This window comes from Acipenser ruthenus, chromosome 4 (assembly GCF_902713425.1).
Source record: "Acipenser ruthenus chromosome 4, fAciRut3.2 maternal haplotype, whole genome shotgun sequence".
NCBI lineage: Eukaryota > Metazoa > Chordata > Actinopteri > Acipenseriformes > Acipenseridae > Acipenser > Acipenser ruthenus.
The window spans coordinates 99,154,354-99,182,206 of NC_081192.1; the positions used below are offsets into that span (position 1 = coordinate 99,154,354).

Here is a 27,853-nt window from a genome sequence, read left to right on the forward strand (position 1 = left end):
AAACAATGCTTCACAGAAATGCAGTGATCATTTCATAATCTAGGATACTAACTGTTGTTTCAGTTGTATCTTAAATTGTATCCTGTCAACTGACTCACATAACTAAGTGCTATTGTGTGGATTGTGCTCAAATACAACAAGATTCATAAACTTTATTGACAGCATGCACAATACAGAAGGCAGCAATATTTACCTGTTTTCCAGAGAGACAGGCTGCAGTCCTTATCTCATTCTTCCTGCTCTAACAAAATAGCTCTAAATAAGACTGTTTCATTCAGCATGTGCTGTTTACCGTTTTCATAAGAAAATACGAAAGTTTACAAACGAGAGGAGGCCATTCGGCCCATCTTGCTTGTTCGGTTGTTAGTAGCTTATTGATCCCACTTTTCATAACCACTTTTTGTTTAACCCAATAGTCCATGTTGTCCTGGTTACATCATTCCCTTTGCTTCAAATCTTTATCAGTTAAAACTCAGTTTATTCTCTAATTAACATTGTATTCAGTTCATATCTAATCCTGCAGTAAGCTCAACTTTCCTATGGATGTATACACACACACACACACACACACACATACATATATATATATATATATATATATATATATATATATATATATATATATATATATATTAAAGTACAAAATGGTTATGTGAGTTTAAATCCTACACAAGGTTATTTATTAATGGTTGCACATTGCTGTGTCTGTAGCTACTGGCTAACACTGCAAAAAACATTTCACATACCATAGTACAGTATATCTCCTTCTCAGTAATGCTTCACAGACTTGCTTTTGTCTTGTGGATGGTCATGAACAATTTTCAACAAATCCTGATACCATCTTCAGTAAAAGAAAATACACAAACAAATAACAACATGTATAGTGCAACAATCCAAATAAATGATTTTCTGTAATGGTGACTGACAAAGCTACTGTAGCATGACACTGCAAACCTGGAGGCAGTCCCTACTGCAGAAACCTCTTCATGTGTACAGTACCCGAGTATCCCAGTAAATTCCCAGCTATTTGCTATGGTGGTAGTTTATCTGTATCAATGCACGAATAAGGTTGGATCCACAGGTCCAGTAAGTGTGGCGTCCACAGAAGTTGCTTGAACAGATCCATTCATGTTTTTGTCCGTTATTTGGACCTACTGCACTGCATTTTACACCTCAGTTGTCGAGACACAATGTAGCACGCGTCCTTTTTAAATAATCTTTTAGTAGCACACCCTGCGCTGGTGCCATGTTATAATATTCCACACAGACAATCTGGACAGGAGAGCAAGTTACAGTAACAAGCGGGCTGTTCAGCCTTCTTCAATAACAGCCTACAAATAAGGGTGAGGATTAATTGCAGAACACGAGAGAAAGGGTTGTAAAAAAAAGTGCAGGTTCCATGCGGCAGGGTGGAGCAATTAGTGAGAACAGTAAAGAGTTTCAGTGCATGATTAAATGTGACTGATGAGGAGCATTGAAAGATGAAGTACTGTAATTGAAGAGATTTAGACAAAAAAAGAACATCTGGCAGTGCACTGCCTGACTCACTCCAGCCATCAGCTGAGAACATGAGGTCTCTGGGACAAGCATAGCGCACCCACATAAGATGCTTGCAGAACGACATCTAACTTATTTCCTTAGAGAAAAGCAGATCTGTTAAAATGCTAACAATTTTCTATCCAAGAGCTATCTTATAAAGCAACAGTTCAAACCCACTTTTAATATTAAGACTTGTTAACTACAAATATAAGATGGTGTGACAGGGTAGCGTCGTGGGCCCAGATGTTATTCGGCAGGCAAAGAGACTCGGAGACAAGGAACTGCAGTTAACGCGCTTCTGCGCAGTTTAATAAACAAAAAGAAATCAAAAGTTGCACAAAACACTGCTCACCGAGCAAAAATAAAACAGTTAAACAAAACAGAACTTTCACAGTAAAACAAATCACAAAATAACTGGCGCAAGGGCCAAAACAAAAGGTTTAAACAAAATACAAAAAGGTAGGCTGGGCATTAGCCTTCACTACACTTCTTTCTTTTTCCCAAAAATAAACACAGCACAAACAACCACTCACCCAAAACACCTCCCTCCAACAAAGGATTTTTCCCCTTTTTTATAGCATGTGGCTGGAGCCTAATTATCAATAATTCAATTAGCTCCAGCCACATTCTCACATGTATTTTGGCAGGGACAGGAAATTAACCCCATCCCTGCCAACCACCACCAAAGCACCACACAACAATATTTACAGGCAGGGCTCTGCCCTGCTACATATCCCCCCCCTTGTGCGCAGCACACATGGCCCCACGGCCACCTCCCCCCCCCCTTTGAAAGCCATCCACCCTCCCTCAAGTCCCCTATTGTCCTTCCTCTCCCATCCTTGAGGGAGGGTTAGTCCATAGTCCGGCGCCTTCCTGGCGGGACCGAGACCCGGCGACAGGGGACCCAGGCGTAGTGGATGGGGCGTCAGGAGCGCAGGCAGACGAGCAGTCGGCTGCAGCCCCAGGCAGAGGTGCGAGCCCAGGCGACTGTGGAGCGACGTCTGGGCAACCAGGGGGAGCGGAGCAGGAGACCAGGCGACCTCCTGTGCCTGGTGGTGCTGCGACCTGGGAGTCAGGCCCAGCGACCAGAGGTCCAGACATGCAGCCTGGGTGTCTGGGAGCCCAGGTTGAGGGAACCAACCCCCAGGTGCCGGGCTATGGCACAGGGGTGGTGATGGTCGGGGCTGTGGTGGAGGTGGTCTCCTCACCTCCCCCCCCTTCTTCGTAGCCGGTAGCTCCTCTTTGTGCGGCTCCGGCCACAGTATTCCCTGCTGCCATGAAGGGCTGGCAGCGACCCCAAGCAAAGCTAAGCCTGTAGTGACCACAGGCAACAGCGGCAGCGGACCCTCGGGAGGCGACGGCGGCAGCGGACCCTCGGGAGGCGACGGCGGCAGCAGCGGACCCTCGGGAGGCGACGGCGGCAGCAGCGGACCCTCGGGAGGCGACGGCGGCAGCAGCGGACCCTCGGGAGGCGACGGCGGCAGCAGCAGCGGACCCTCGGGAGGCGACGGCGGCAGCAGCAGCGGACCCTCGGGAGGCGACGGCGGCAGCAGCAGCGGACCCTCGGGAGGCGACGGCGGCAGCAGCAGCGGACCCTCGGGAGGCGACACAGGACCAGCAGCAACCCTAGGAGAAGCAAGGGAGACACAAGCAACCCCAGGCGCTGCAGAGCAGCAGGCAGGCCCAGGCGATGGCGAACTGGCATCCCCAGGCGATGGCGGGAGGGGAGCCCCTGGCCATGAAGGCGGCAGCAGGAGCTCCACTTCTCCCAATGGTGATGTTTGTGGAGGTAGAGGTAGCTCCTGCTCCTCTCCTCTTGATGGCAAAGGCGGCAGGGGCTCCTCCCCTTCTGGCTGCGAAGGCGGCAGGGGCTCCTCCCCTTCTGGCTGCGAAGGCGGCAGGGGCTCCTCCCCTTCTGGCTGCGAAGGCGGCAGGGGCTCCTCCCCTTCTGGCTGCGAAGGCGGCAGGGGCTCCTCCCCTTCTGGCTGCGAAGGCGGCAGGGGCTCCTCCCCTTCTGGCTGCGAAGGCGGCAGGGGCTCCTCCCCTTCTGGCTGCGAAGGCGGCAGGGGCTCCTCCCCTTCTGGCTGCGAAGGCGGCAGGGGCTCCTCCCCTTCTGGCTGCGAAGGCGGCAGGGGCTCCTCCCCTTCTGGCTGCGAAGGCGGCAGGGGCTCCTCCCCTTCTGGCTGCAGCAGTGGGACCAGCAGGCATCCTCCCTCTGCTGGCGGAGGCGGGGCCAGCAGGCTCTCTCCCTCTGCTGGTGGCAGTGGTGGATGCAAAGGCAGCAGGCATTCTTCTGGTGGGAGGGGCAGTTGAGTAGGGAATGCCCCCGCTCTCCGCAGATGGGGCACCAGCAGGACGCCTCTACAGTGCGGAGGATGGCCTCCCAGCTGATCTCCTCTGGTGATGGTGGTGGGATCAGCAGGCACTCTTCCTTTGCTGGTGCAGGCTTGAGCGGTGGGCATTCGGGCTCCTCACTCCTGGGCATTGAGGACACCTGGGTATGGTCAACTGCCCAGAACCATTCGGCGGCGTCCCCAACCAGGCCCTGGTTCCAGGCCTCCTCGTACTGGGGATCACCGTAGGGGCAGTCCTCCCGGTCATGCCCAAACTCGCCACAGGCCTCGCACATGGGGGCCCCTTCAGCCCTCCATTGTTCCTGCTCAGCTGCCCAGTTTGGGGGTCCAAACTGAGTGGGCGCCCGGGACCACCATCTTTTCCTCTGCTGCGGTTGCTGCCGCTTCTGCTGTTTTTTGCAGCTCTTCCTTCCCATTTTTTTTTTTTTTTTTTTTTTTTACTACAATCCCGCTCCGAGTCTCTAGGGGGCGCTATCCCACTTCTGACACCATATGTGACAGGGTAGCGTCGTGGGCCCAGATGTTATTCGGCAGGCAAAGAGACTCAGAGACAAGGAACTGCAGTTAACGCGCTTCTGCACAGTTTAATAAACAAAAAGAAATCAAAAAAGTTGCACAAAACACTGCTCACCGAGCAAAAATAAAACAGTTAAACAAAACAGAACTTTCACAGTAAAACAATTCACAAAATAACTGGCGCAAGGGCCAGCAGCTAGCCTTCACATCTACATTCCGTCTCTTAGGAAGTCCATTGGAAAGGGTACCTTTGCTTGTTTTGCTCCATCAAGCTGGAACAACCTTCCTGCTAAAATAAAGGCAAGTGTCAGTCTCCCTGTTTTAAAGGACCTGTTATTGTAGCACTTAAAAAATGTTTTTTAACTTTGTTCTGCTCACGGTGTGTAATTTTATCACATGTTGATTGTGTGAATGAATGGGAATTGTAACCTGCCTGTAGTCCTCTGGGACACCTTTGGAAATTAGATGTTCCATCTCAAGGATCTATCCTGGACTGAAATAAATCAATACATTATAAATCTTTAGTATAGGTGTTTCTTAGTTTATTAGACATAATTTCGACAAAGTTTTTTTTTTTTTTTTTAATAAATTTAAATAGGTCATTTAAGTCACAAGCTACATACATTTTTTTGCTAATTAGAGAAAACTTCCATGCCATCCTGATTAAATAAATGCTTTTTTACCAAATAAAATGATGGATTGTAAAACTGAAAGCAAGCCCCACACCCTTATCCATATGAAGGTCATGCCACAGCTTACTTATCCTGAATATAACACAGTGTAGGCCCAGTTAGCTATAAGATGACAGTAAACACCTGAAATTGCAAGCTGACACTGCAAGCATGACATTTGGGTTAACAGTCAACCACAAACTGACAACAGCAGGGGTTAGCGGAAGGTCAAACAGAGCTTGTGCTTTATTTTGTTCTTAAGTGATTTTTTCTTTTTTTTATATAGCAGGGTTTGTCTTTTGGTTATTAATCGCAAGCTACCATGTAAAATAAAAAACGTAGTTAGATAGAAGTGAATACAAAATTCCCTTTTGGCCCTCAACTGCATGGACTTAAGTGTTGAGTGCTTGATTAGAAATCAGTTGTTCATGCTTGCTTTAAAGGTGTTGCAAATACACCTGTGTTCATTTCTGTGGTAATTTGACACTTGAATTGGCCATGGTTCCATGAAATTGTCAAAGATATAATACTCGGCATACCTGCATTTCCATCAAACATTGGTTGTTGCACATTTAGTCAATTTTGTAATGACATGACAGGGTCAAACTGCTTATTTATTTAGTAAAAAACAAACAGAAATGGCATGGAACTGTTTCTATAAACATTAGCTATGCATAATTATTTACAATATTTTCTAAAATATAAATGGACAAACTAAGCGCTCTGATTGGTTGTTAGCAGTCACATGACTGGGCAGGAATTCTCGCTGTACCCAGTTCAGTTCTACCATTGATGGAAATTCCCAAACACCATGGGTGCCTCATGAGGTATTAGGCAAACTCAACTTCAGCTTGTCCCAGATCCAACACCCGGGTGACAATGATACCTGGGAAGATTTGTTGATTGACCAAATAAACGCACATCCAAATAAAAACAAATTTGACATATCTCCAGTTAAATCTTACTTTGCTTATTAAATTAGTGCAAACTAAAAAAGATTGGATGGAAACATGGCTGTATATTACTCCTATTCATGTATACACGGTACGAGGTACCCCTGCCTAGCTTCATCAGTAGTGGAACTCATTTAAATAATGAAGAACTTGCATCTGTATTTACTGCCTCAAAATGCTTTAATTTAGGTGATTACATGCGTTGAGTTTCAGAGACAGATAAGGCACCAGGGTTTTTTTTTGTGTCTCTTTGTGAAGGAATATAATAAAACATTTTAAAATGTATAAAGGAAACAGATGTCATAAAAGCAGTACAGGGCGGATGTTGATCACCTGCTGGTGTGCTACCAAAAATTATGCTGTAAAGCTGCCAAAGCAGACTATTAAAAGCTGTACTAAATCAAGACAAGCATCATGGTCTCTTTGTGGAAGAGCCCATTCTTGGTGGCTTCCAGAGATCTTTGAAGCTTACTGTGTGGCCTGCACTTATGCTAGGCTGCGAAACATTAAATATGAGTTCATATGTGTCTAAAATGCCCTCACCCACTGGCAAAACCACGGCTGTAATTTTATTTTAAAATACAGTATAACGACTAATTGATATACATTGTAAGTAGGCGTGTTCTTTTTTAAGGTTTATTTTAAATCACTTTTTAAGTAAAATATTTATTTTTGAGCTGTCGAACATCATGAAACCTGTTATTTTGTAACAAGTTGCAGGGTTTTTGCTAATCAATGCAATCGTTTTCAATATGTTTTTTGTTTCTGACTGGCAGCGGACCACATGCAGGAGTGCATTGTTGTGTAATTTACAGATTCCAGGGTGTTCCATTGAAGATCTCCACTGAGTGAGTGCATTGTTGTATAATTTACAGATTCCATGGTGTTCCAATGAAGATCTCCACTGAGTGAGCGCACTATTTTGTGAGCCCCTGAAAAACAAACATCAAAAAGGAACAAACCTAAGTATACCTCAGAAATAATCCTTGACAAGGTGGCCCTTTCCAAGTATGTCATGCACTGTCAGTAACTGAGATGAGATAAAGTCAAGAGAATGTTCTGAGAGTTTCCTTAACTGTATGTTAATGATACTTGACTAACAAACAACACACCTAGCAGTGCGGTAATTCCACAACAGTGCGCACCTTGGCATGTCTTATTGCATAATTTGGTTCAAAATGATGAATAACCGTAATAATTAGAACAACGGGTGCAATAGGGGGTGCTCCTGTTTAATGCAAGTGAAGAATATTATAACATTTTAAATGTGTTACAACTATGTAACTTACTACAAAAGTACAGGATGCAATTTTCTTTTTTGTGGAGGATGGATCCCCTCAATAGGAGCCAGTGATTCACTGTGGAATGGTGAGGTTATAAATAACACTTTCATTTACTTTATTTGGGTTCATACTTGGAAGTTTGTTGGGAATGTGATCCGTCCTGCCTTTTCTGATGTTTAGCTCAACCCTGACAATTAAAAATATGTTTAAAATGAAGTCATCACCGAGGGTCAGAGTAAGTCACAGCAATAAGTAAGCCTTGCTAGAAACAGTAGAGAAGCTGTCCTACCTTTCATCAGCACATTGTAAATTGTTTCATTAAATTCAATGCCTAAGAGTAAAGATAAAAGTAGTAATTGCTTTTGAAACTAACAAAAAAAAAACAAGGGTTCCTAAACTACACTCCTTATAATAGTTCAAAAATTAATAGACCAACGGTACAGCTGTATCTGTATTGCTATATTTTGTAAATATATTTAGGAATTTCTTTATAATCCACTAATTTGACTGATTATATTGACTTACTAAAGTTCAATTAGTTATGTTGAAGGGGAAAAAAGATGAGAAATTTGGTAGAACTTTGTGTTTTTGAGTGTGTGAGTTAAGTGTAGCGTACCCACTTTATGTCCATTTGCTTCAAATCATCAGAAATTCAGGCATAATCTTTCTAATTTCTGACGCACAACTCCAGATCTTCCTGAACACTTCTATCTGCCCACAGAGAAACTAGAACCTGCGCTTCCTCAGCGTCCCATGGCTGTACTTTTCTCTCATCACACTCGCTGCCCGCCATGTTTGTTGTTTGTCTTTGTGGAGTGTACTGACTGATGTAACGTAATGACGAAAATCCTTAACCCCGCCCCTGGCTCTGCTCGACTCGCAGCCAGATTTAGATGTCTTGTGAGGCAAGAGTTTCACGGTTTGGTTCTCGCTCGGCTCGACAAATAGCCAGTGGAGAACCACCCGTACCCGTACCGTACCGAGCCCTCACGGGTTGGGTGTGCCAGTGCAGAAGGAGTAAAACATTCTAGTCTCAGATTTCAGTAGGGACACAGTTTATATCGGAGCATTGTTAAGATCCCCAAACTTATGAAGGAATGATGCATAAGCACTCATAATTGCCTTTAAGAAATGTGAAGTTGTTAGGTATTAATTAAATGGCATAAAATGTGTTAATTACTCAACACAAAACAGTGCGGTCCCTCGGTTTGCCTTGTTTACACAATCATTGAGTATCAATAACAAACTGAGTGTTATTTAATATAGAACCTATCATAATTAAACTAACTAAAACGTTATATTTTTATAAGCAATCTTTTGTCGTACCTTACTTTTATCCTTTTGGTAGGAAATAATCCTTTTTATTTTTTGTACTTTCCTTATTCCTTAGAAATGTGTCATCTCAGCAGTGAATTGTGGGATTGTAGTCCTGGGCGCAAGGTGTTACCTGATTAAACTGGACAAGCATATATATCCCAGTTTACGCATTGGTAGCTCGAGTTTAAGAAAGGAAAGAAAGGTCACGCTTAAGTGACGAATCAGTTGCATTTGCTAGTTTTGCAACATATACATTCTCGGTTTACGACCTCGGTACAGCAGTAAAAATGTCATGAAATTTCAGTTCTAATCTGCTTTTAAAACCCTCAATGCGGAAGTTATTTGCCATTGGTTGGTACTCAGTTGTGAAGGTAAGGTATGGGCAACATCTATACTTTCATTTGAGCCACTTGTTACCTATTTTAAAATAAACTTAGTACATGACGAAGACAAAATGCCAGCAGATGCCATGAGAGTTTCCCCACACATGTCAGTATTTTCCAGCCAGTAGAAAAAAAATAATAATCATACTGGGCAATATTTGGGATTCATACTGTAAAACTACTGGCAGGTCAGGAGCCTGTAGATTCAAAGCAAAGACATTTCAACCATTTCCTTTTTTATCCTTCCTTACCATCCTGTGATGAAACTTCTACTCAGTCCCAATCAAAATAATCCTTCATGTCAAATGCATTCACTATTTGAAACCTAACGGTATCTCTAGATTGAGGCCTTGATTAAGTTTTCTTTTTGACACCTCTATCCAGATAGCACATTTACAACCAAGTTTGTAATGGACCAGATTGTCAACTAACCCTTTGTCATGACGATGAGACTAACCCTTTATCACGGCGATGGGTTTTCTGTAATTTGTTAGATGAATAAATCTGAGATTGTTGTGGTAAGGGGGGAGATAAAGATGAACAAAAAACACATTAACAAACAAAAATGATATAAAATATATACAGGCTCATAGAGGCCCGTTTATCATCAAGCAATCCATTCTTCCAGCCTTCCAAACCTAACCAAGCAACCACCTCGTTACCCTGAGGTGGCAGGAAACTTTTCAGCAAGTCCATTCTTTCCATATTTTCATTTTGCAACCGCGTGTTTATAACATTATGGCTGAATATTTGTATAGAAAAATTTTGGTTACTATAATTGCTGAAAATACATTATGTCAAAGTCTCTACCTCTGGATCTTTGGTTTGTGTTGAACAATCTTGCCAGTGGTTATGGGATCCATTTTAATTGAGAAAGCAACCTCAGAGTTCACACTCTATATATCTAAGCAGATGTCTGATAATAACCAGACAGGGTTCTTTCAATTTCTCTAGTAGACCTGAAAGATATATATATATATATATATATATATATATATATATATATATATATATATATATATATATATATATATATAATAGCATTTGCTATTTATAAATAGAACTGCTGAGCATATCATTTATCAGTTTTGCATAACACATTTTAACCCAAAAACAATAAACCACCCTGAGCTATAAATATAAACATAGGAAACACAGATACACTGCCAGTGTTGCAAGAGTCACACACTGGGCTGGGTTCCCAAAGCTATTTATTGTCATTAGCACAAATTAAACATCTAAAACGAATAAGAAACGACTCAATACTTCATTCCAGCCCCTGAATTACAAGTGTTAGTTGTTCATGTCTGGTTTGGAAACTTTATTGGGTGTGTTTCTCCTTCCTGAAAAACAGAAAGTGCTGATGATGAATGGGAGTAAATAGCTTTGAGAATGTAGCCCATTGCTAATAAATGGGGTCCAGAGAACTGGGCTGTTTTCATCCTACTTCCCATTACATACAGGGGTGATAGCTAATGCAATCATTCCATCCACTCTATAGAGTCCATGTGTGCAGTTCTGAAAGATGGACATGTTTAAGCAGGTGAAATACATCTCTGTTTGAATGTCTTACTTTCAGGTAGTCTGTCACTCTTTCATTTCTTTTGTCATTTCCCCTGAGCGGTGTCTCTGGGGCATGTGTCAGAGCCCCCCACATCTCTGCTGTAAGGGAGGGATATTTTCAGTAAAGCAGGATGGCACAGCATGTTTTAAGTGGAGTACTAAATGTAAAAGAGACACTCCAGGAATTGCTATCTAGCTTGAGGGGAATGCACATGGTTCTTTCACACTGCTGCGTTTACCCACCTTTTGCACCCATGAAATTTCACAATGGAATTCAACCCTTTAAATGGAATGTCTGAAAGGGTCACCTGTCGTTCACTTGCATTCACATGCAGGCAACAGAATTGTTCAAGAAGACATCCTGAGAGACACACTAGTTTTCTGTCACTGATAAAAAATATATATTATTATTAATATTATTATTAATAATAAATGATTAGGTTATTTGAGAGTACACATACAAAATATAAAACCACAACTACACAGATTTGATCACAACAGAATTTTTCTATATCATTGTTTTTGTTATATTTTGTCATATGCAGAAAGCAGCCAAGCTTTTTTTAAATCTATACTGTAATACAAAACAGCTGCGATATTACTCCATAAACACCTGCTTTTAATTTATCGGAAGGACAGAAACCTTTTCTATTTTGTTGTATAAAAGTTTAACGGTGCAATTCAAATGAGATTAGGAGTGTTAACCCCTCGAAAGGATTCAATTTCTCTCAAGTCATTACATTTACACCTTGTAATGCTTTTCTTTTCCAGCTTTCCATTAATCATTAATGAGCGGTTGACATAAATGCCAGCAGTGCAGTTATGGTAGCTGTAGAAAAAAGGGCCTCAGTTCAAAGAGTTGAAATGTATTTTTTAATGTACCTATAGAGCTACTGATAACATTTTCACACATTTTAACTAGTTTAGCCATTACACAGAATTAACCAATAACTGACTTTTTGCATGAATGTGTATATGCTTACTACTGTTAATGTAAGCACAAGCTGGAGTCTTTGTCAGCTAAGTTTTAGCTTATATGTGGCTTAGTTCCAGTTTTGAAATCCTATACTTCTGTTCCAATAGTCTCATACAGTGTATATTTGTCACAACGTATATTTGATGGCAACCGACAGACAGGACCCCAGTGATGATAGCTGGTATGTTTACCCCCTAACATCTGACCTGAGGATGCAGTAAGCTTCTGAAGCTTGCCTATACCCAGCAGGGCAGAGAGCAGCTTTCCTCAATGTTTGAATTTAGTGATTGCGCTGTGAAGGAAAGACGTGAAGCAGTAGACTTTGTTCACTGCTGAACACATAGCTGTTTGTTATTGTTCAGGGATGGGAATGTGGTCTTAATAAGTACAAGGAAACCTATGACCCGTCTTACACTGAGGGAGCTGAGGAGTAAAGTGGTTATCACTTATAAGAAAAAAAAAAGTATATCCTGGCATTTTAAATGTTTCTCATCATTTAATGCAAGACAATGTTGTTTTCCTTATCTCTTACTTAGTGGGTTAGTGGGTTCAGCAAATCAATGGCTACATCACTGTGTAAAACAACATTTGATTTTGATATACCCTGTAGTATACCCAAGTAGAGATAAGGAAATTAGTATATTGCATTAAAATGATGACAAATATATGTATGTTGTTACAGCATTTAATTGCTAGAGCTAGGCACCGGAAGAATTAAAGCAAAAACGTGTACATTTTGTATACATTATTTATGTGTTCTGCTTATTGTCCCCCTTTGTATGTGTTTTCAGTTTAGTCAAAGAATAGAATGTTCTGCAGCATTATTGTTTTGACTGGGTCCAATATGAAACTACTGTACATGTTACATTCAGCACAATGTTTATCTTAAATCAAATAAAAGACAAATATAATACAAATACTGTAGCATATTCTCTAGGTCAGTTTTCAACCAGCTCGGTTAAATAATACAAAGTTATCACTGTCAGTACTTCTTGTATGTCATTTATATATATATATATATATATATATATATATATATATATATATATATATATATATACACACACACAGTTGTCCTGCGTTATACCGCCCCCCTTTATAATGCCACCCTCGCATACAGCCAGCTATTCTCTCTGAACAAATGTCACCAATGTAAAAAAAAGTGCTATTTGTACCCATTACATCGCCACCCCCGCTGTCCGCCACCTGCCAACTTCCCAAGCCAAGCAAACATAAATATAAGCATTAAGAACATAAGAAAGTTTACTAACGAGAGAAGGCCATTCGGCCCATCTTGCTCGTTTGGTTGTTAGTAGCTTATTGATCCCAGAATCTCATCAAGCAGCTTCTTGAAGGATCCCAGGGTGTCAGCTTCAACAACATTACTGGGGAGTTAGTTCCAGACCCTCACAATTCTCTGTGTAAAAAAGTGCCTCCTATTTTCTGTTCTGAATGCCCCCTTATCTAATCTCCATTTGTGACCCCTGGTCCTTGTTTCTTTTTTCAAGTCGAAAAAGTCCCCTGGGTCAACATTGTCAATACCTTTTAGAATTTTGAATGCTTGAATCAGATCACTGGCTGGTCTTCTTTGTTCAAGACTGAATAGAGGTGAGATATAAGAAATACAGAAATTGAAGAAGGAATCTATGAAAAAGACCTAGGAGTTTATGTTGACTCAGAAATGTCTTCATCTAGACAATGTGGGGAAGCTATAAAAAAAGCCAACAAGATGCTCGGATATATTGTGAAAAGTGTTTGAATTTAAATCAAGGATACTGTGTTCAGTTCTGGTCACCTCATTACAAAAAGTATATTGCTGCTCTAGAAAGAGTGCAAAGAGCGACCTGAATTAGGGTTTAAAAGGCATGTTGTTTTCCTCATTGTAGAGCCAGCGAAATAATCATGGCCAATTAAAACAACAAAGTTATGCAGTTAACCTTTGACTCGCTTTCCTAATTCATTGTTAACTGAACTTTCATACCAATGTCATCAACACTCCCGCTCCCAAAGTAAAACAGAAAGTACAAAATGGCGAGTCGACCCTGCATTTAACACCAGAGCAAAAGAAACAAATCTGCATGTATGCATCTGAGAATAAGAAAGCAAGACATTGCAAATGTTTTCTCGCCGAAGTGAGGCATACTGTTAATCGAAGGACAACTAGAGACATTGTAATGGATAGAAACAAATGGCTTACCTTGATGGAACGGGTCGATTTGTTTAACCTGAAAAAGGCTTGACGCAGTCTAAAATAAGTGACTTTTAAAAACCACAGTAAAAAAAATAAGTACGTTAAGAGGTTTGTTTGCTTACGTGCAAGTTTTGCACAAATGAAGGCTGACAAACTAAAGCATCAGTTTTGTAAACAGCAGAATAGTTGTTTTTTTTTACTTTTCGTTTAAGAAAAGTGTTTGCCTGTACATATTCAATGTTTTTTTTTTTAACTGCTTAAAAAAGAATGCTGTTGAGCTTCAATTGCTTTGTGAAATAAATATGTGGCATTGTCCAGTGGGGAATAGTATTCAGCAGACTTACAGTCGTGCCACAAACGTTCAAATGACTGTGGAATTGTTGTTTTGGTGATTTGACACTGAGTGTTTATTATAGTAGAAACTGTTCCTCAAAAGTAACCATGTATGTTTCATACAGATGGGAAAAGATGATAAAACATCACTAGTAGACCTACTGTTGTGTTAAGAACTAGTACTGTAGTTTTAAAAAAGATTAATGTTTTATTAAAATGGCCTGGATATACTGTAAATGTATAACTAAAAAAATAACATTTTTGAATTTATTGCAAACATAGAAGGTTGTGTGTGTGTGTGTTTTCATTTTTAAATTTCCTCACTATAACGCCACCCTCACTTATTGCCCGTTTTTGCCCATGGCCCTTACCAGGTGGTATAAAGAGGATTCACTGTATATTATATTATATAGCTGAAGTACCCGGTGTTGCCCGTGGAAATTCAATGTTTCAATATTTCATGCATGACAAACTGGGTAACGGTAGCCTTATGGTTTCCTATAAGTTACCGATCTTCGGTGTCGCGCAATGCGCTTGGACCCCTTTCCCTTTTTTTTTTTTTGCTTTTTGCCATTTTTAATTTGTTTTAAGTTTTTGTTCTTTGGTTTTGTGGGTTTCTTTAATTTGAGATACATGGCTACTATAGTGATCCAGCAATGGGGTTACTAAATAAAGAACCCCGGGGGGCAAAATTCTGGATCCAAACCCAGCCCTGGACCTTCCCCTGGATGAAAGAGGAGGCCGTGCAAAGTGGGGTCCGAATGCATAAAGGAACAGGAAACTCCACATCTCACAGGAAGAAAATGATATGAGTTTAACATAGTACAAGTTTAAGTTTCATTCCATTCTCTCATTTTAACACTATAGACCTGTAAATCTGACACAAACAACACAACAAACCAAACATATATGGAACCAAAACATTTAAAATACTAACGTTCTAAAACTGAAAACGCCAAAACACTATAAAACTACTTTTAACAGTATTTTACAGTTAAGTGTTTGAAACCTCTACCTCTGTTATTAACATAATATCTAACCTGTAGACCTGAAATTTAGTTTTGTTAATGTTTCAGTTCTGAAGGCACCTTTGTGCAAATTGTCATTTCTCTTTGCTATACAGAATGTATTTCCAAAAATCAAGACGAAACCCAGAGAATGGAAAGATTTGTGCCTCGCTCATGAGCAATTTGATTGATTCTGCCCCGCACACAGTCCACTGTGATGAATATCATTGTTCCATTATGAACATGGAAGGAGGAGCGGAGACCAACACTTGTCCACTGGCTCCCTTCAGGCATATGGCCTCCAATTTGCTGGGTAACAGGCAGGGGTTGCATCTGATCGCCCAGCAGCTGATTTAGAGTGAGTTTAACAATATTACAGGAGTGGATCAGCTTCAGGTTAAAAGCTACACTGGCCACCCCACTCTCACGGAATACAAAGTACTTCTGGGCAAACTTTCCTGAAGTCACAAGCTTGATCTGGTTCTCATCTGAAGAAACCTGGTGGAAATGGATGGCTTTGTTTCTCACAGCCCCTGTAGGCAGCCCTGTTCTGGAGACAGTAGCAGAAAGGGCAGTGGAAACAGCAGATGGGATCCAGATGAGGCTGAACATGCTGATGCCAGAGTTGTCTCCAAAGTATCTGATGTTGCACTGCGATGGAGACTGGATCTCAAAGCTGATCATGTCCCCGGCGCTGACCTTGACTGCTCCAGACAAAGAGATCGACGTGTCTCTGTAGTTCACACCGGGCTTGTAGACCTGCATCAGCTCTTGATTTGTCCCGTTTCTGTTCACATAGGAAACCAGAGAAAAACCTTCCCGGATGCAGGTGTGGCCCATAGAATACAGCGCTTGCTGGAATACAAACTTCACTACTCCGCTCTCTCTGAACCTCACACCTCGGCCGTCATGTGACAGATTTATCATATAGGGGTCAGAAATGGAAATTACCTTAAAAGTGGGCCGGAAGTTGGTCTGGTACTGCACAGACATTGACATCTGGGCAGACATGGCCACCGCACCTGTGTCATGCGATAGCCAAAAGACACTGAATGGCGTACTGACGTCATATACATTAAGGTCTTTGCTCTGGTTACAGTACTGATTGGGACTTTTCAGAAACAGCGACATGGTGTAATTGGGCTCCACCTCAGCTGTACCGCTCACACTCACACTTTGAAAGTACTTGCCATCGGGCTGCTCAATGCGAACTCCACTCAGCTCCCACCCTTCCTCGCTGTCATTCAGCTTCATAGAGAGCTGGAGGAAGTTCCGGCAGCTGTGTTTCAATGCAAAGTTGCAGTCAGCCCACACAAGCCCATGCTGTTGGAACTGCAGCTTACCGTCTTCATTAGAAATTAGGTCAGAGTGCCCTTTCCCGTTCACGTTCAGGTACACGCCTGGGAAGACTTGACTGGATGAAGCCTTGGACGGGGGCATAGTGACCACTGCAGACCAGGATTCAGAAAGCTTGTTTTCCGAGAGGGCAGTGCAAACAGTGTCTCTGGCCGCCGAACAGGCGACAGCCACTGTTTCGCCTGGACACTCTCCACACGCCTGGCACTCCTGAAGCTCCCTGTTGAAGAAGTAGCCATGTCCACAGACTCCAGAAGCTGCATCTCTTTCAGCAATGCCTAGACATCTAAAACCACCTGCAAGAACAGAATACAAACGTGGTTTTAACAAGAACTTCAATAATGACACTATCTCATATTATATTAGGTTAAGTCAAAAAGTAAAAGCACATTTTATTCAACCGATAAAGCAGGTTCATTAATTTACCTTTGGATACCTCTAATAATGCTACTACACACATACTTAAAGGAAATTTTACCTGGAGTATTCAGACATTTGACTCGCTCTCCACAAATGGTTGGTAATTCTATGCACTCATCCCTGTCCTACAAGAAAAGCATCTTGTTAAAAAATAAATATACAGCAGAAATTGACAGAAAGAGGGTTTAGGGTGTATACCTGGAATTGAAACCTTTTATTGCTTTAACACAATATAATCTGTATGCTCATCCAACACCTGACCGAAGGTGTTTTGTATTGAAACGTTTTATTGAAGCATCTTGAAACCTGTTAATTGTGAGATGGGTTGCAGGGGCTAATGCAGTGGCTTTTCATTTATTCTTTGCTTCTGACCAGCAGCTGATCAAATGCAGCTGGGGTGGAGACACTGTATTCATGCTATGTTTCTTTTAGCATTTATTAAGTAAGAATGAGTGTTTAATAGCTATGAATGAAAAGGAAAAATCACAGTCAACGCTTTGCTATTGTTCACTTTGGTTATCGGTATCTGTATCAATCACGACGTAGATACCATAAAAGGTGAGTGATTTATCAAAGTATTATATGATCCCTGATAAATGGTGGTTTAATAGAAACCTCAAAAGAAAGTTGTGCACTGCCTCAGCCAATCAATATGCAGCATTTCAGGTCATTATCCTTCAGTAAAGACCACAAAGAAACAAAAAAACCTTACCACGTGAGTGAAATTATAATACATCTGTCTGTATTCTAAATGTATTTGAAACTCAAAGCAAGGCTGTTTGATTACAAACCAAGTTATTTGTGCTGAGATAGTAGAAGATTGTATTCAATGAAATTAATTGAATACATTTCCAGTTTCCTCTCCTCTTTCACACAGTGCCCTTCTTATTTTTATGAAACAAGAATTCATGTTGTTAGAAAAGACACCAGCCAAACTCACCATGCAACAGAGACAGACAGCGATAAAACATGGCACACCGATGATTCCCATCCACTTATACAATTATAAGCTAAAACTTAGCTGACAAAGATTTCAGCTTGAGCTTACATATACAGGCGTAAAAACAGATTCAGGTTACACTAGTAACAAGGGTCAGTTAGTACAATGTAGCTAGCGGTACAATGATAATTGTCAGAAAATGGCTTTTCTATGTTCTGTAAGGTTTGTGTTTAACCATACATAAACAACACAGTGATTACACAGTGTTGGCCCTTCAAATTTTTTTATTTTTTTTTGTCAGTCCTTAAAAGTCAGATAGTGACCTGCAAGTTAAAATACCTGTAGTTTCACAGACCCTGATCGTCACTAATCTTGGACTACCTGTTACTAGCAAATTTCTGCTGTTCTTACAGTTTTTTTGCTTTCGTTTTCTGATTTATGTGGTGATAAATTGTACTGGGAGAAACACTATAGACCTGTAATACAAATATGATTAAAAAAAAGTGTACACACGTGTTAAAATGACATGAAAGGGCAAACTGAACTTTAATTTCTTATATGGGACAACAGACTCACTAAGGTTTGTAAATCCATAAAAAAAAGGAGTGATTTACCTGACAAATCCGGTCAGCGTTCAAAGAGCACTCTGACACCAGGAAAAACCCTGGTGGACACAAGGTGCATTTCTCACACTGAGGAGGCGAGCCCTGGAAATGACAGTACTCATCACTATTACAACCTCCGCATTCATTGGTGGAAAAGTGTCCCCCAACGTCAATGACCTTTGCATCAACGTCCACTTTGTGCACGGCGTAGGATTTATGAAGATGGCTCCTGACCTGGTTTTGGAGGCCCTGAAGATGACTTTGGAAATAGCTCTGTATATCTGCCTGCAAACTTTGGAAGGACATTTGCTTAACCGTCTCAAACAGCATACTGTACTGATCTTTTACAAGATCCATCTGTTCATACATTTTTCTTTGCTGTTCCAAGATCTCCTTTTGTTGGCTAATCAGCGTGCTTTGCTGTTGAGTAACTTGCTGCTGTAAATCAATTAGAACTTTCTGCTGGCTTTTCAGAGCTTCCACAAACTTCTCCTGCCCTTTCGCAAGCTGCAGCTGAAGAATAAGGGCATCTTCAGAGGGAACTTCATTTTCTCCTAGGAGTGAAAGACAAAAGCAGATTTGGTGCTGACGCAAGCATAAAATCACACTGGGACATAACTTTAGATAATAACGACTCCATACCTTGTATCTATCCAGCACAGACTTAAAAAGTCCGTTAATTATGCTTTCATCATGGTTTATAGAATACTGAAATTAGTTTCAGCCAACTGTAGCACAGCAGCAGCACTAATCCACCACAAACCATGGAACTATACCATCAGCCATGCAAGTATACTGCTAAATGTGTCATTAGAGCTATGCAGCTATACTACAGCCCTAGATCAAACAAATCAATTAGACACTATTTGTATGCAATGATTCATTTCAAACACAGCATATCTCAGTTGCGACACTTCAACCATCACAATATCTGTCCTGTCTAAAAGCACACAGAAGGTAACTTTAATATCGATAATTCAGCATTACCTGGTAACTTCATGAATGATTACAGCATAACTAGGTAATCAGGAGCTGCTGCTTGATTATTCCATATATATATGGAATGCAGTTTAAATGCAGTTTTATATATATATATATATATATATATATATATATATATATATATATATATATATATATATAATGTAAGACAGCAGGGAGGGGGTTAAAGCCTCCCTGAAGAAAAAAACATGTGCGGAATGCACATTTGTTTAATTTAATTGTATTCGGTTTATTGTTTAATTGTTTTACTTTATTGTTTAATTTAATTTGTTAATTGTTTTATTATTAATTATCCCCTGCACCTGGTAGCTATTGTTAAATTAAAACCAGGTGCAGGGTATTAAAGGAGAGCAGTCAGTTTGCTAGGGGCTGCTGAGTAGAAGGAGGCAGAAGAGGTGCTCTACTTCTGAGCAGTCGAGAGAAAGGGGGATGCAGTTTAAACCAGTGAGGTTTTGTTGTTCTGTGTTTGGTGGGGAAACAGCTTAGCCATCCCACTTATAGTCAGGGTGTTCCAGAGAGTTTAGTTAGTGCTCGTAAAGAGCTAGGTGTTTGTTTTATTTTTGTGAATTAAAAATAGTGTGTCAGCACATAAAAATCCATTCCTGTGTGTGTTGGGTCGTGTTTTTAAAGGGGCATTGAACCTGTGTGGCAGCGGTTCTTTTAATATATATATATATATATATATATATATATATATATATATAATGAAACAGACAATTTTGAAAGATGTACAGTATTAAAATGGTTTAAATAAGCTTATTGTAGTCGATTCATTAGAAGTTGTGAATGATCAATGACTTGTTTAACCACATATTTAATAATTCCTGTTTGACATAACATTTTAGTAATAGCCTACCTCAAAACAATTGATAAAATAATTTACAATTAAGCTTTTAAATACAGATTATAGCTTACATGTGTGATTAATATTTAATTAAAAATCCTAATTAAAACCCATTAATAATAAATAGAGCCTGGTAGTAAAAAGAAAGCTGGGTCAGGTCTGGTATCTCTCCAAGCCTACCTCTATTAAAAACCATGGTCAAAACGCATGCAAAAACTGGGCTCATTTGCTTTTATGATGGGTCTGTACATTGCCTACCGTGTGATCCGTACTCCCCGAAGAGTTTGTGAATAAATCAGCCTTTCACTTTGAATCCAGTACAAGGCAGCTCGTACAGTGGACACATTTTTGTTATGTATTCTAGGGAAAGTCTCTTTAAGGGTTAATGTTTGGGGGGGTTTTTTTCAGTAAAAACATTTATCCAGGTCAAATGCAGTTTACATCTCTTTTTGTTTTTAGGAAAATCAAACCGTTAAACTTACAAAACAAGTAACAAACAACTCAGAGTTAACGCAGAGTCATTAAATTAACCTTCTGCATTGCATCTTACTAGTTTAGTTACTGTTAGTCATGTTTTCCATTCCGAAAAAGGGTGCAAATTGTATTTCGATGTAAAGACCTTGATAAAACTGTCCCAAAATGCAATAATAATGCTGCATTCAAATTAAATTCATAAAATAGAAGTGTTTTTTTTATTAAAATACAGCACATATAGTACCCCTGTAATTATACATGTGCAAAACATTATGTGCAATGAAAACGGTAATCTGTTAATGTTCAACTGTCATCTTGGATTCCAATTTCAATTAATTTGAAGAAAGTCTACAAACCATATGTGGCAGAGCAGGGCTCTGCCCTTAGAAATACTGGCAGGGAAGGAGTTAAATTCTCCTCCCTGCCCAGATTGATTGCGTCAGGTGGGAGCGATCAACCCATTAATTATTCAATTATGGACTTAGCCACCTGGCATAAAAGGAGGCCTCAGCCTCCCAGTTGGGGAGAGAGTTCCAGAAGGAGAGGAAGAAGTGTTTGTCTGTGTGTGCTATTTTGTTAGTTTTGATCCAGTGAAGGCAACGCCCAGCCTGGAAACTTTATTTGTAAGTTTCATTTTGTTTGTATTTTGTGTTTTGGACCTTTTTGTTTGGCCGTGGTGCTGGTTTATTTTGTATTTTTGTTTATTAAAAACTTTATTTTGAACTTATCCTGTCTCGGAGTCTCAAACCTCGGTCAATCCTGTCACACCATACCTCTTAAAAAGGAGTCCTCTGTTTCTAAATATTTCTTATTTAAGCTCCCTTTTAATGCCTCAAACTTTTTGTGAGTGTGTATGTAAGCTAAGTGTTTCTACGGTACACGCATTCATACTTTCCCACCATCGAGGTGTCTAATTTTTTTCCATGTAATTTGCCAGTTTGGTAAATTTGGAATGCAGTTCCATACAGGGCTAGATTACAAGGCCCAGAATCAAAGGAATCAAACAGATTAGATGAGGAAGTCTATGTGGAACCGGACACATACAGTACTTCCCTTTGCTGCTCATTGTAAAATGACCCTGTCAATATGGTGTAGGGCTACCTTAGGCATCCAGCACAGCACTAATTCCATAGGAGGCATTATTTTTATTGATGTATGTAGTGAAATATTTTTTAACCAGGTATAAACCCATTGAAACCAAGGCCTCAATTACAAGACTGTCCTGGCAAGATGACCAGAAACAGACAGCAGTAATTTCACATCACTCTAAAAAACAACATCATACATTCAATCTGGGCTCAGAAACATTTACACATTAATAATTCTTGGAACAACGCATTCAAATCAATGTAGTCTTAGTCATTGTTCTATCTTTAGCTGATACATTTGGATTATTTATCTGATGTACTCTCATATACTGGTCCAGACTATTCCATGCCATCAAGGCGCTGTGACTAAATGCTGATCGGCCAACACAGGACCTTCCCCAAGGCACTTCATAAGTAAGTGTAAGACTAGATTGTAAACTGTACTTAGGTATATTTACCTGTAACATCAAGCCTAGGTAACCTTGCAACAAACCTATTACAATTTGACATTAAAAAGTACCCAGTGCAATTGCCTTGTACAATTCAGCTACATCCAATTTAAAGGAGCCAGGCATAGGTATGCTGATTGAATTGTTTTGAAGGGATAAATGACTGCTTCTCCATGACAACTGCCTCTAATTGCTACAGAAAATCTGTGGGAAACACCAGCAAATTGTTCAGTTTTGGATTACTGACGTCCATGTCAACCAAGCAAAAGCCTCAATTCAGATCTATTTCTCAGCTTTCCATGCGCCTGTGTGATGATACTGAGAAAATAAACAGAAGGCTGCTTGCACTACGTTGTGGTGAGATTTCCTCCAGCAGGTCAAAGACATTTGCAATAGGGAAATCATCACATCCTGCAGGTCAAAGCTCCACCAATGCACACTGATCCCAGGGCATTCCTCCAGAGAGCAGGGGTCTCAATACAGGGCAAGAGGATTGTGTCCTGGATACCAATGTACTGCAGAAAGGCATGCTAAACACACAGGGAGGCGAGGCAAACACAAAGAGGACCATAGTGAAAACAGGGAGCAAGAAAGGCATGATAAGTCACAGATGTGTGGAAAAGTGCTGTCAAAGCAATTGATAGCTTTGGAAAAGCAGGCATGGTGAAATGCAAGGTTACTGTTTGATTGTACAGTTGCAAACTTTTAACTAACTTTCTCAGTTCACTTCAACCCCTGTAAATGGTGAATAGGAAAATACTACAATTGCTGAAGAGCAAGAACATGTGAGAAAACAAAACAAAAACAGAAAAAAAAATTCACCCTTTAAAAAAATTAAAATCTATTTCTTAAATTTGCAATGCCCCCTGTGATTACTTTATGTGTTACATTAATTATGTAATATGTTAGTTAAAATTGACTATTTGTAGACAAAGAAATGACTAACCTGGTTTAATATCACAGGTAAGCTGTACCCCTAATGGAGCTCCACCGAGTTCTGACGCTGGGTATCCGAAATCTGGAAACTCTCCAAGAAACTGCGCAGCCCGGTCGGACACACGAACCAACGCGGGCTGTACATGAACATCAGCAGCAGCCGAAGCAGAGGCGCAGCTTTCTCCAACACACTGATGTGGTATAGGTCTGGGCTTCAGCCGTATCCTTAAGGGCAATTTACATTCAATCCCTTTGCAGTCTCTGGTATCGTTGTTAGCTTGCCCGGTTGGAGAGACGCAATCATCCCCTGTACAGCCAGTACCTCTGTTTTGAATCGTTCTAGTTTGGGGGTTTTCCGCGTGGCCTCCTCGCTGTGAGTGAATGATGGGGTTGGGATCGGTGGAAGCCCTGGATGGATAAACAGAATGGCCGTTGTGATGGTTCGGTGTGATCTGCGGAGACCTGCCCTGGGAGGTTGGCGTGAATGGCCGAGATGGTCTGGATGACCGACCCGGGCAGTATATGCCTGTGCACGGTCTAGATTCCTCAGGTTCCATGGGGTAACAGTGGAGCCCCCTGCATATTTCCGACACCGGTTTTGCACGTCTAACTAACGGGATGATGCACAACAAAAATAGTAGTGGAGCTTTAAAAGCAGTCATATTTGGAGTCTAAAAAAAAGTTAGAGATAGTATTAGTATCATGTATTCGCGTTTGTTTTGAAACAATCTGGCGCAACATGTGCCTCACGTTGTTGGTAGATAACACATATTTACTACTAGATACCTCGCAACAATGTATAAACTGTTAGAAACGATCAATTAATACTGAATAATGAATGAAGTAAAACAATCTATTATAGTTTAACAGTTTACTATTCAATAAGTCGATACATCTGAAGAGAACATTATAATAAAAAAAGTTTATAAATCTTTAAAATTGTTACAAAATGAGATGTTATTCCTAACCTAGAAAAAAATACATACATTTAGAGAAACTAATTTCTCTCTTCCAATACAGTGGAATGTTTATACAAAAACTCGTGCACAGTAAATACAATTTACCCAAAACATACAGTAAAAAAGAATTACCTGAAGTGGTGTATTTGATCCTTCGTCTGTAAATATTTAGAAAGTGAATCTCGGGTGTTTCTTTTGCTAGCGGTCGTGACGAACCTCCTGTGAAGAAGGTTCTGGGGAGAATGTCAGGATGTGGCATTCCAAAGGCTTCATTAGCATCAGGTTTCCCAGAGCCTCCCATTAACCATTTCATTTCACAGAACGTTTTTCCTGTACTGGTGCCCACGTTTCATTCTACTACTTTCTCTCCAGTACAGCGAACATTTGGATATCGTACAACCAGGTAGTGTAGTTAAAGGAAGCACTACACATTGTGCAGAAATGCGTGGAAAGCCTTAGACATTATCAACACGTTTGTCGTTGAACTTATTACGATTCTTTTTATATTAATTGAAGACCACCTTCATGTTTTGATTCAAACGGAATAAAATATGAAAATTTGGAAAACGTGAATAGATGTTAAACGGCATTTAAATAACCATGCGAATGTTTCAACTTCAGCTTATTTGAACAATAATTCAGAGTGCTCTATATTTATATGTAAACATCAAATAGTAATGTGTAGGTGCCAGTGGTACTAACTAGAAACATTTACCTCCCAAAGATTTAAATCATAGAGTTGACACAGATTGTAAAACAAAGAGGATAGTTGTGTTTGTGTATTCTCAAAGACATCAAGATCAGACTTTCTGTTTCAGTAGTTCACATTGCCCTGGTCAAGCAATTTGTTGCTATGCTGAGATGACAGACCTGTCATTAATCAGTGGATTCAGAGGAAGGTGACAGATGCTGATCCACAGGACACTAATGTTGTTGGCAGGCTTACCAGCAGTGTGAAAGCATCTGTCAACCTTCCACAAGTACTGTAGGCAAACTCTACAAAATGTCAACACTATATTAACATACGTCATTACAGTGCCACCACCCATCTTCTAGAGTCAATACAATGCATCTCAATTCTCCATATCCCTACCAATTGTACTGCCCCTCCCATATTCAACTAGAAGATTTTATTTTATGAGCAAAAGCTATACCTTTAAAGGTATATTTTACTGTATAATGTAGATTTGCTGGATATCAAGTTTTCTACATGTTTAATTTCCTATCAGTGTATGTGTGCTCTGTAGTATCCAAAGTTTAGAGAAAGTAATTGCTTGTCTTTTTAAAATTAAAGCGTAGAACTCCTCTGTTTGTATCCTGGGACACTATCACCCTTCATGTAAATGTGCTTTGTTTTGCTCTTATCTGCCCCCTATTTTACTGCATTTAATCCTGTACTTCAGAATACTGTAATCTGCCAAGTGTTTAACCTGTAGTACTTTGTATTTAATCATATCCTGATGTAACTATCACTATTTAATCATATCCTGATGTAACTATCACTATTATCTGCTGTATTATTGAATTGTGGTTTGTCACACTTGTACTTTGCTTGAACAAAAGTTATTGTATTTCTTGCTCTTATTGTATTACTTGTATTGTAACACTTGAAATGTATTTGCTTATGATTGTAAGTCGCCCTGGATAAGGGCGTCTGCTAAGAAATAAATAATAATAATAATAATAATAATTAAGAAAATAATTTGGTTATAGACAGGGGCATCTGCAGTGACTAACAAAGAAGTGCTGTAACAATTTGGATAAGGTTTTATGCAATATAATTTTTGTATTCTAAAATACACAGAGTGATCTGGTACCAGTAGTAGAGTATTTAGTGGATGATGGGCTCCAAGTTCTAGTAAAGATGTGTTTGAGGGTCTGTATAGAGGTGTCACTACATCACAATTGCCTCTGCAGTTTTTCACTGTCAGTACCCAAACCGAGATTGCAGAGCAAGAAATAATACAGGTAGCATAAATGCCTTCAGAAGTGGGCTGGCTGTCTTTACATAGATCCTGTTATGAGCTTCTTTTACTGTAGATTACTGACATTGTGAAGACTGCCAGTAAATCTTACTGTGACATAACAAGAAACGTTACGAATTTCTAACTTTGTGGTGTCACCGCCCACTGTGGGTTTTTTTTTGTTTGTTTTGTTTTTTAAACTAAAGTACAACTGAGCCTCCTTCCCATCAGGTGGCAGTATTGCACACCTGTACTGTTTATTATTATTACTTGTGGCGCTACAGTGAAATGTTGAAGTGTGCTTCAGTGTCAGGAGCACCAGCTATCCAGTAATATAGTGTTGCCATTGCTGGATGGTATAAAATCTGCTCTTGTTTCTGTCAACTGTCTGAAGGGTAAATCACCACACTGTTGTTATAATGGTATTTCAGTGGTATTTTATGTTTCTATAAGGTTCTGACACCCCATGTTTTCAGATGATCAGTCATTCATTCTGCTGTCTGGTTCATATCTTTTGCCACTTTTGTCAACAGACCTGTAAAAGCAGGACCATGCTTCAAGGCAGTCTTCTATTCCCAGGCCTCTTCAGCTTGTTCCAGTGCTCACTGAATTGTAAGCTGTGGGTTGTGAGGGTCTCATGGACCAACAGTTGTGGTGTTTCTACACCCACTAAAGCATTACATCCTTTTTTTTTAATACAGTGTTTTCCCAGAAATACAGTTAGTCAGAAAAGTGTTTGGTCAGCTTTTCTGACTGCATATATTCAAAACAAAACAGTTTGGAAAAAACTACTGACTAAACCAAAATTGGTTAGATAGCCCATCTAACTAAGCCACTACGGTATTAAACCCTTTACAAATTAGCCTTTCATATGGTCAACTTGGAGTTAACAAATAAAACCCTCTGAATAGAAATTAGACTTGTTAAACAGAGTTTTTTTTGTTAAACAAAGTTCCCTTTTATACAATTCCAATTCCTATTCCATTTTACGGCATAACCTTTACTGAGGTTTATGCCAGAGGCTTTATCAGGTTACCTGACAACTTCATTACGTTGTATACAGTATTTGTTTGCTCAATAAAGCCTTTGTTGTAAAATGACTGGAATAGGAATTTTAAATGATTAAAAGGGAATTGGGATTAGAAATGGAATTGGAATTGAAAAAAATGAATTGACTCCAACTCTGTTGTTAAAAAATACAGAATGAAATATGACTAATTGCATAGTAGCCCAGTGCCCCCATCTAGGCTATATGCCAAACAAAATTGGCCTTATAAGCCTGCAACCTCAATTCAATGATTAAAGTACTCATTTTTAAACTTAGGTACCTTTGACATACAATATTCACAAGTGCCCAACCGTCTCAGTAAAACTGTATTTTTATATGACTAAAATTAAGTCGACAATAATTGAATAATAATGAAGCAGCAATGGTTAAATTAGGTAATCACCTGTTCCTCTTTTACCCATATGTTGGGTTTTGTAAAAGAATAACTATCACATATGTTGTGATAGTTATTCACAGAGAACAGGGATAGCACCAGCAGTGGTAATGTAGGGTTTTTTTCCCTGTGAGCAAGCCTTGAGCTGGGTTGGGGAGCAGTTCAGTTTTCATTACCATCCAATATTTGGTCTATTATTTTGGAAAGGTGGCCTGTGTTAACTGTACCCAGTAGTCTGTGTGAGCTGAGCAGTCTAAATTTAGAACACCAAACTAATTCCAACCAGTC

General features: G+C 40.0%; 1 protein-coding gene across 1 annotated transcript; it reads right to left on the minus strand.

The window, feature by feature from the left end:
* Nucleotides 1-14,267: 14,267 nt before the first annotated feature.
* Nucleotides 14,268-25,872, minus strand: LOC117399910 (uncharacterized). Its single transcript, XM_033999348.3, has 5 exons — nucleotides 24,292-25,872; nucleotides 23,211-23,871; nucleotides 18,417-18,961; nucleotides 16,921-16,987; nucleotides 14,268-16,738 (listed from the first exon to the last, which is right to left on the minus strand). The coding sequence occupies exons 2-5, from the start codon at nucleotides 23,860-23,862 to the stop codon at nucleotides 15,219-15,221; spliced, it is 2,784 nt and encodes a 927-aa protein (XP_033855239.2). The 5' UTR covers nucleotides 23,863-23,871; nucleotides 24,292-25,872; the 3' UTR covers nucleotides 14,268-15,218.
* Nucleotides 25,873-27,853: the final 1,981 nt, after the last annotated feature.

Bases quoted from the DNA above. Each gene is read 5' to 3' on its own strand.
- LOC117399910 (XM_033999348.3), bottom strand. From the start codon at position 23,862: ATGACTGCTTTTAAAGCTCCACTACTATTTTTGTTGTGCATCATCCCG. The intron at 16,988-18,416 runs GTAAATCACTCC...CTTTTCTTGTAG, and splicing joins ACGCTGACCGGATTTGTCAG to GACAGGGATGAGTGCATAGA. The intron at 16,739-16,920 runs GTAAAATTTCCT...CTGTTCTTGCAG, and splicing joins CAAATGTCTGAATACTCCAG to GTGGTTTTAGATGTCTAGGC.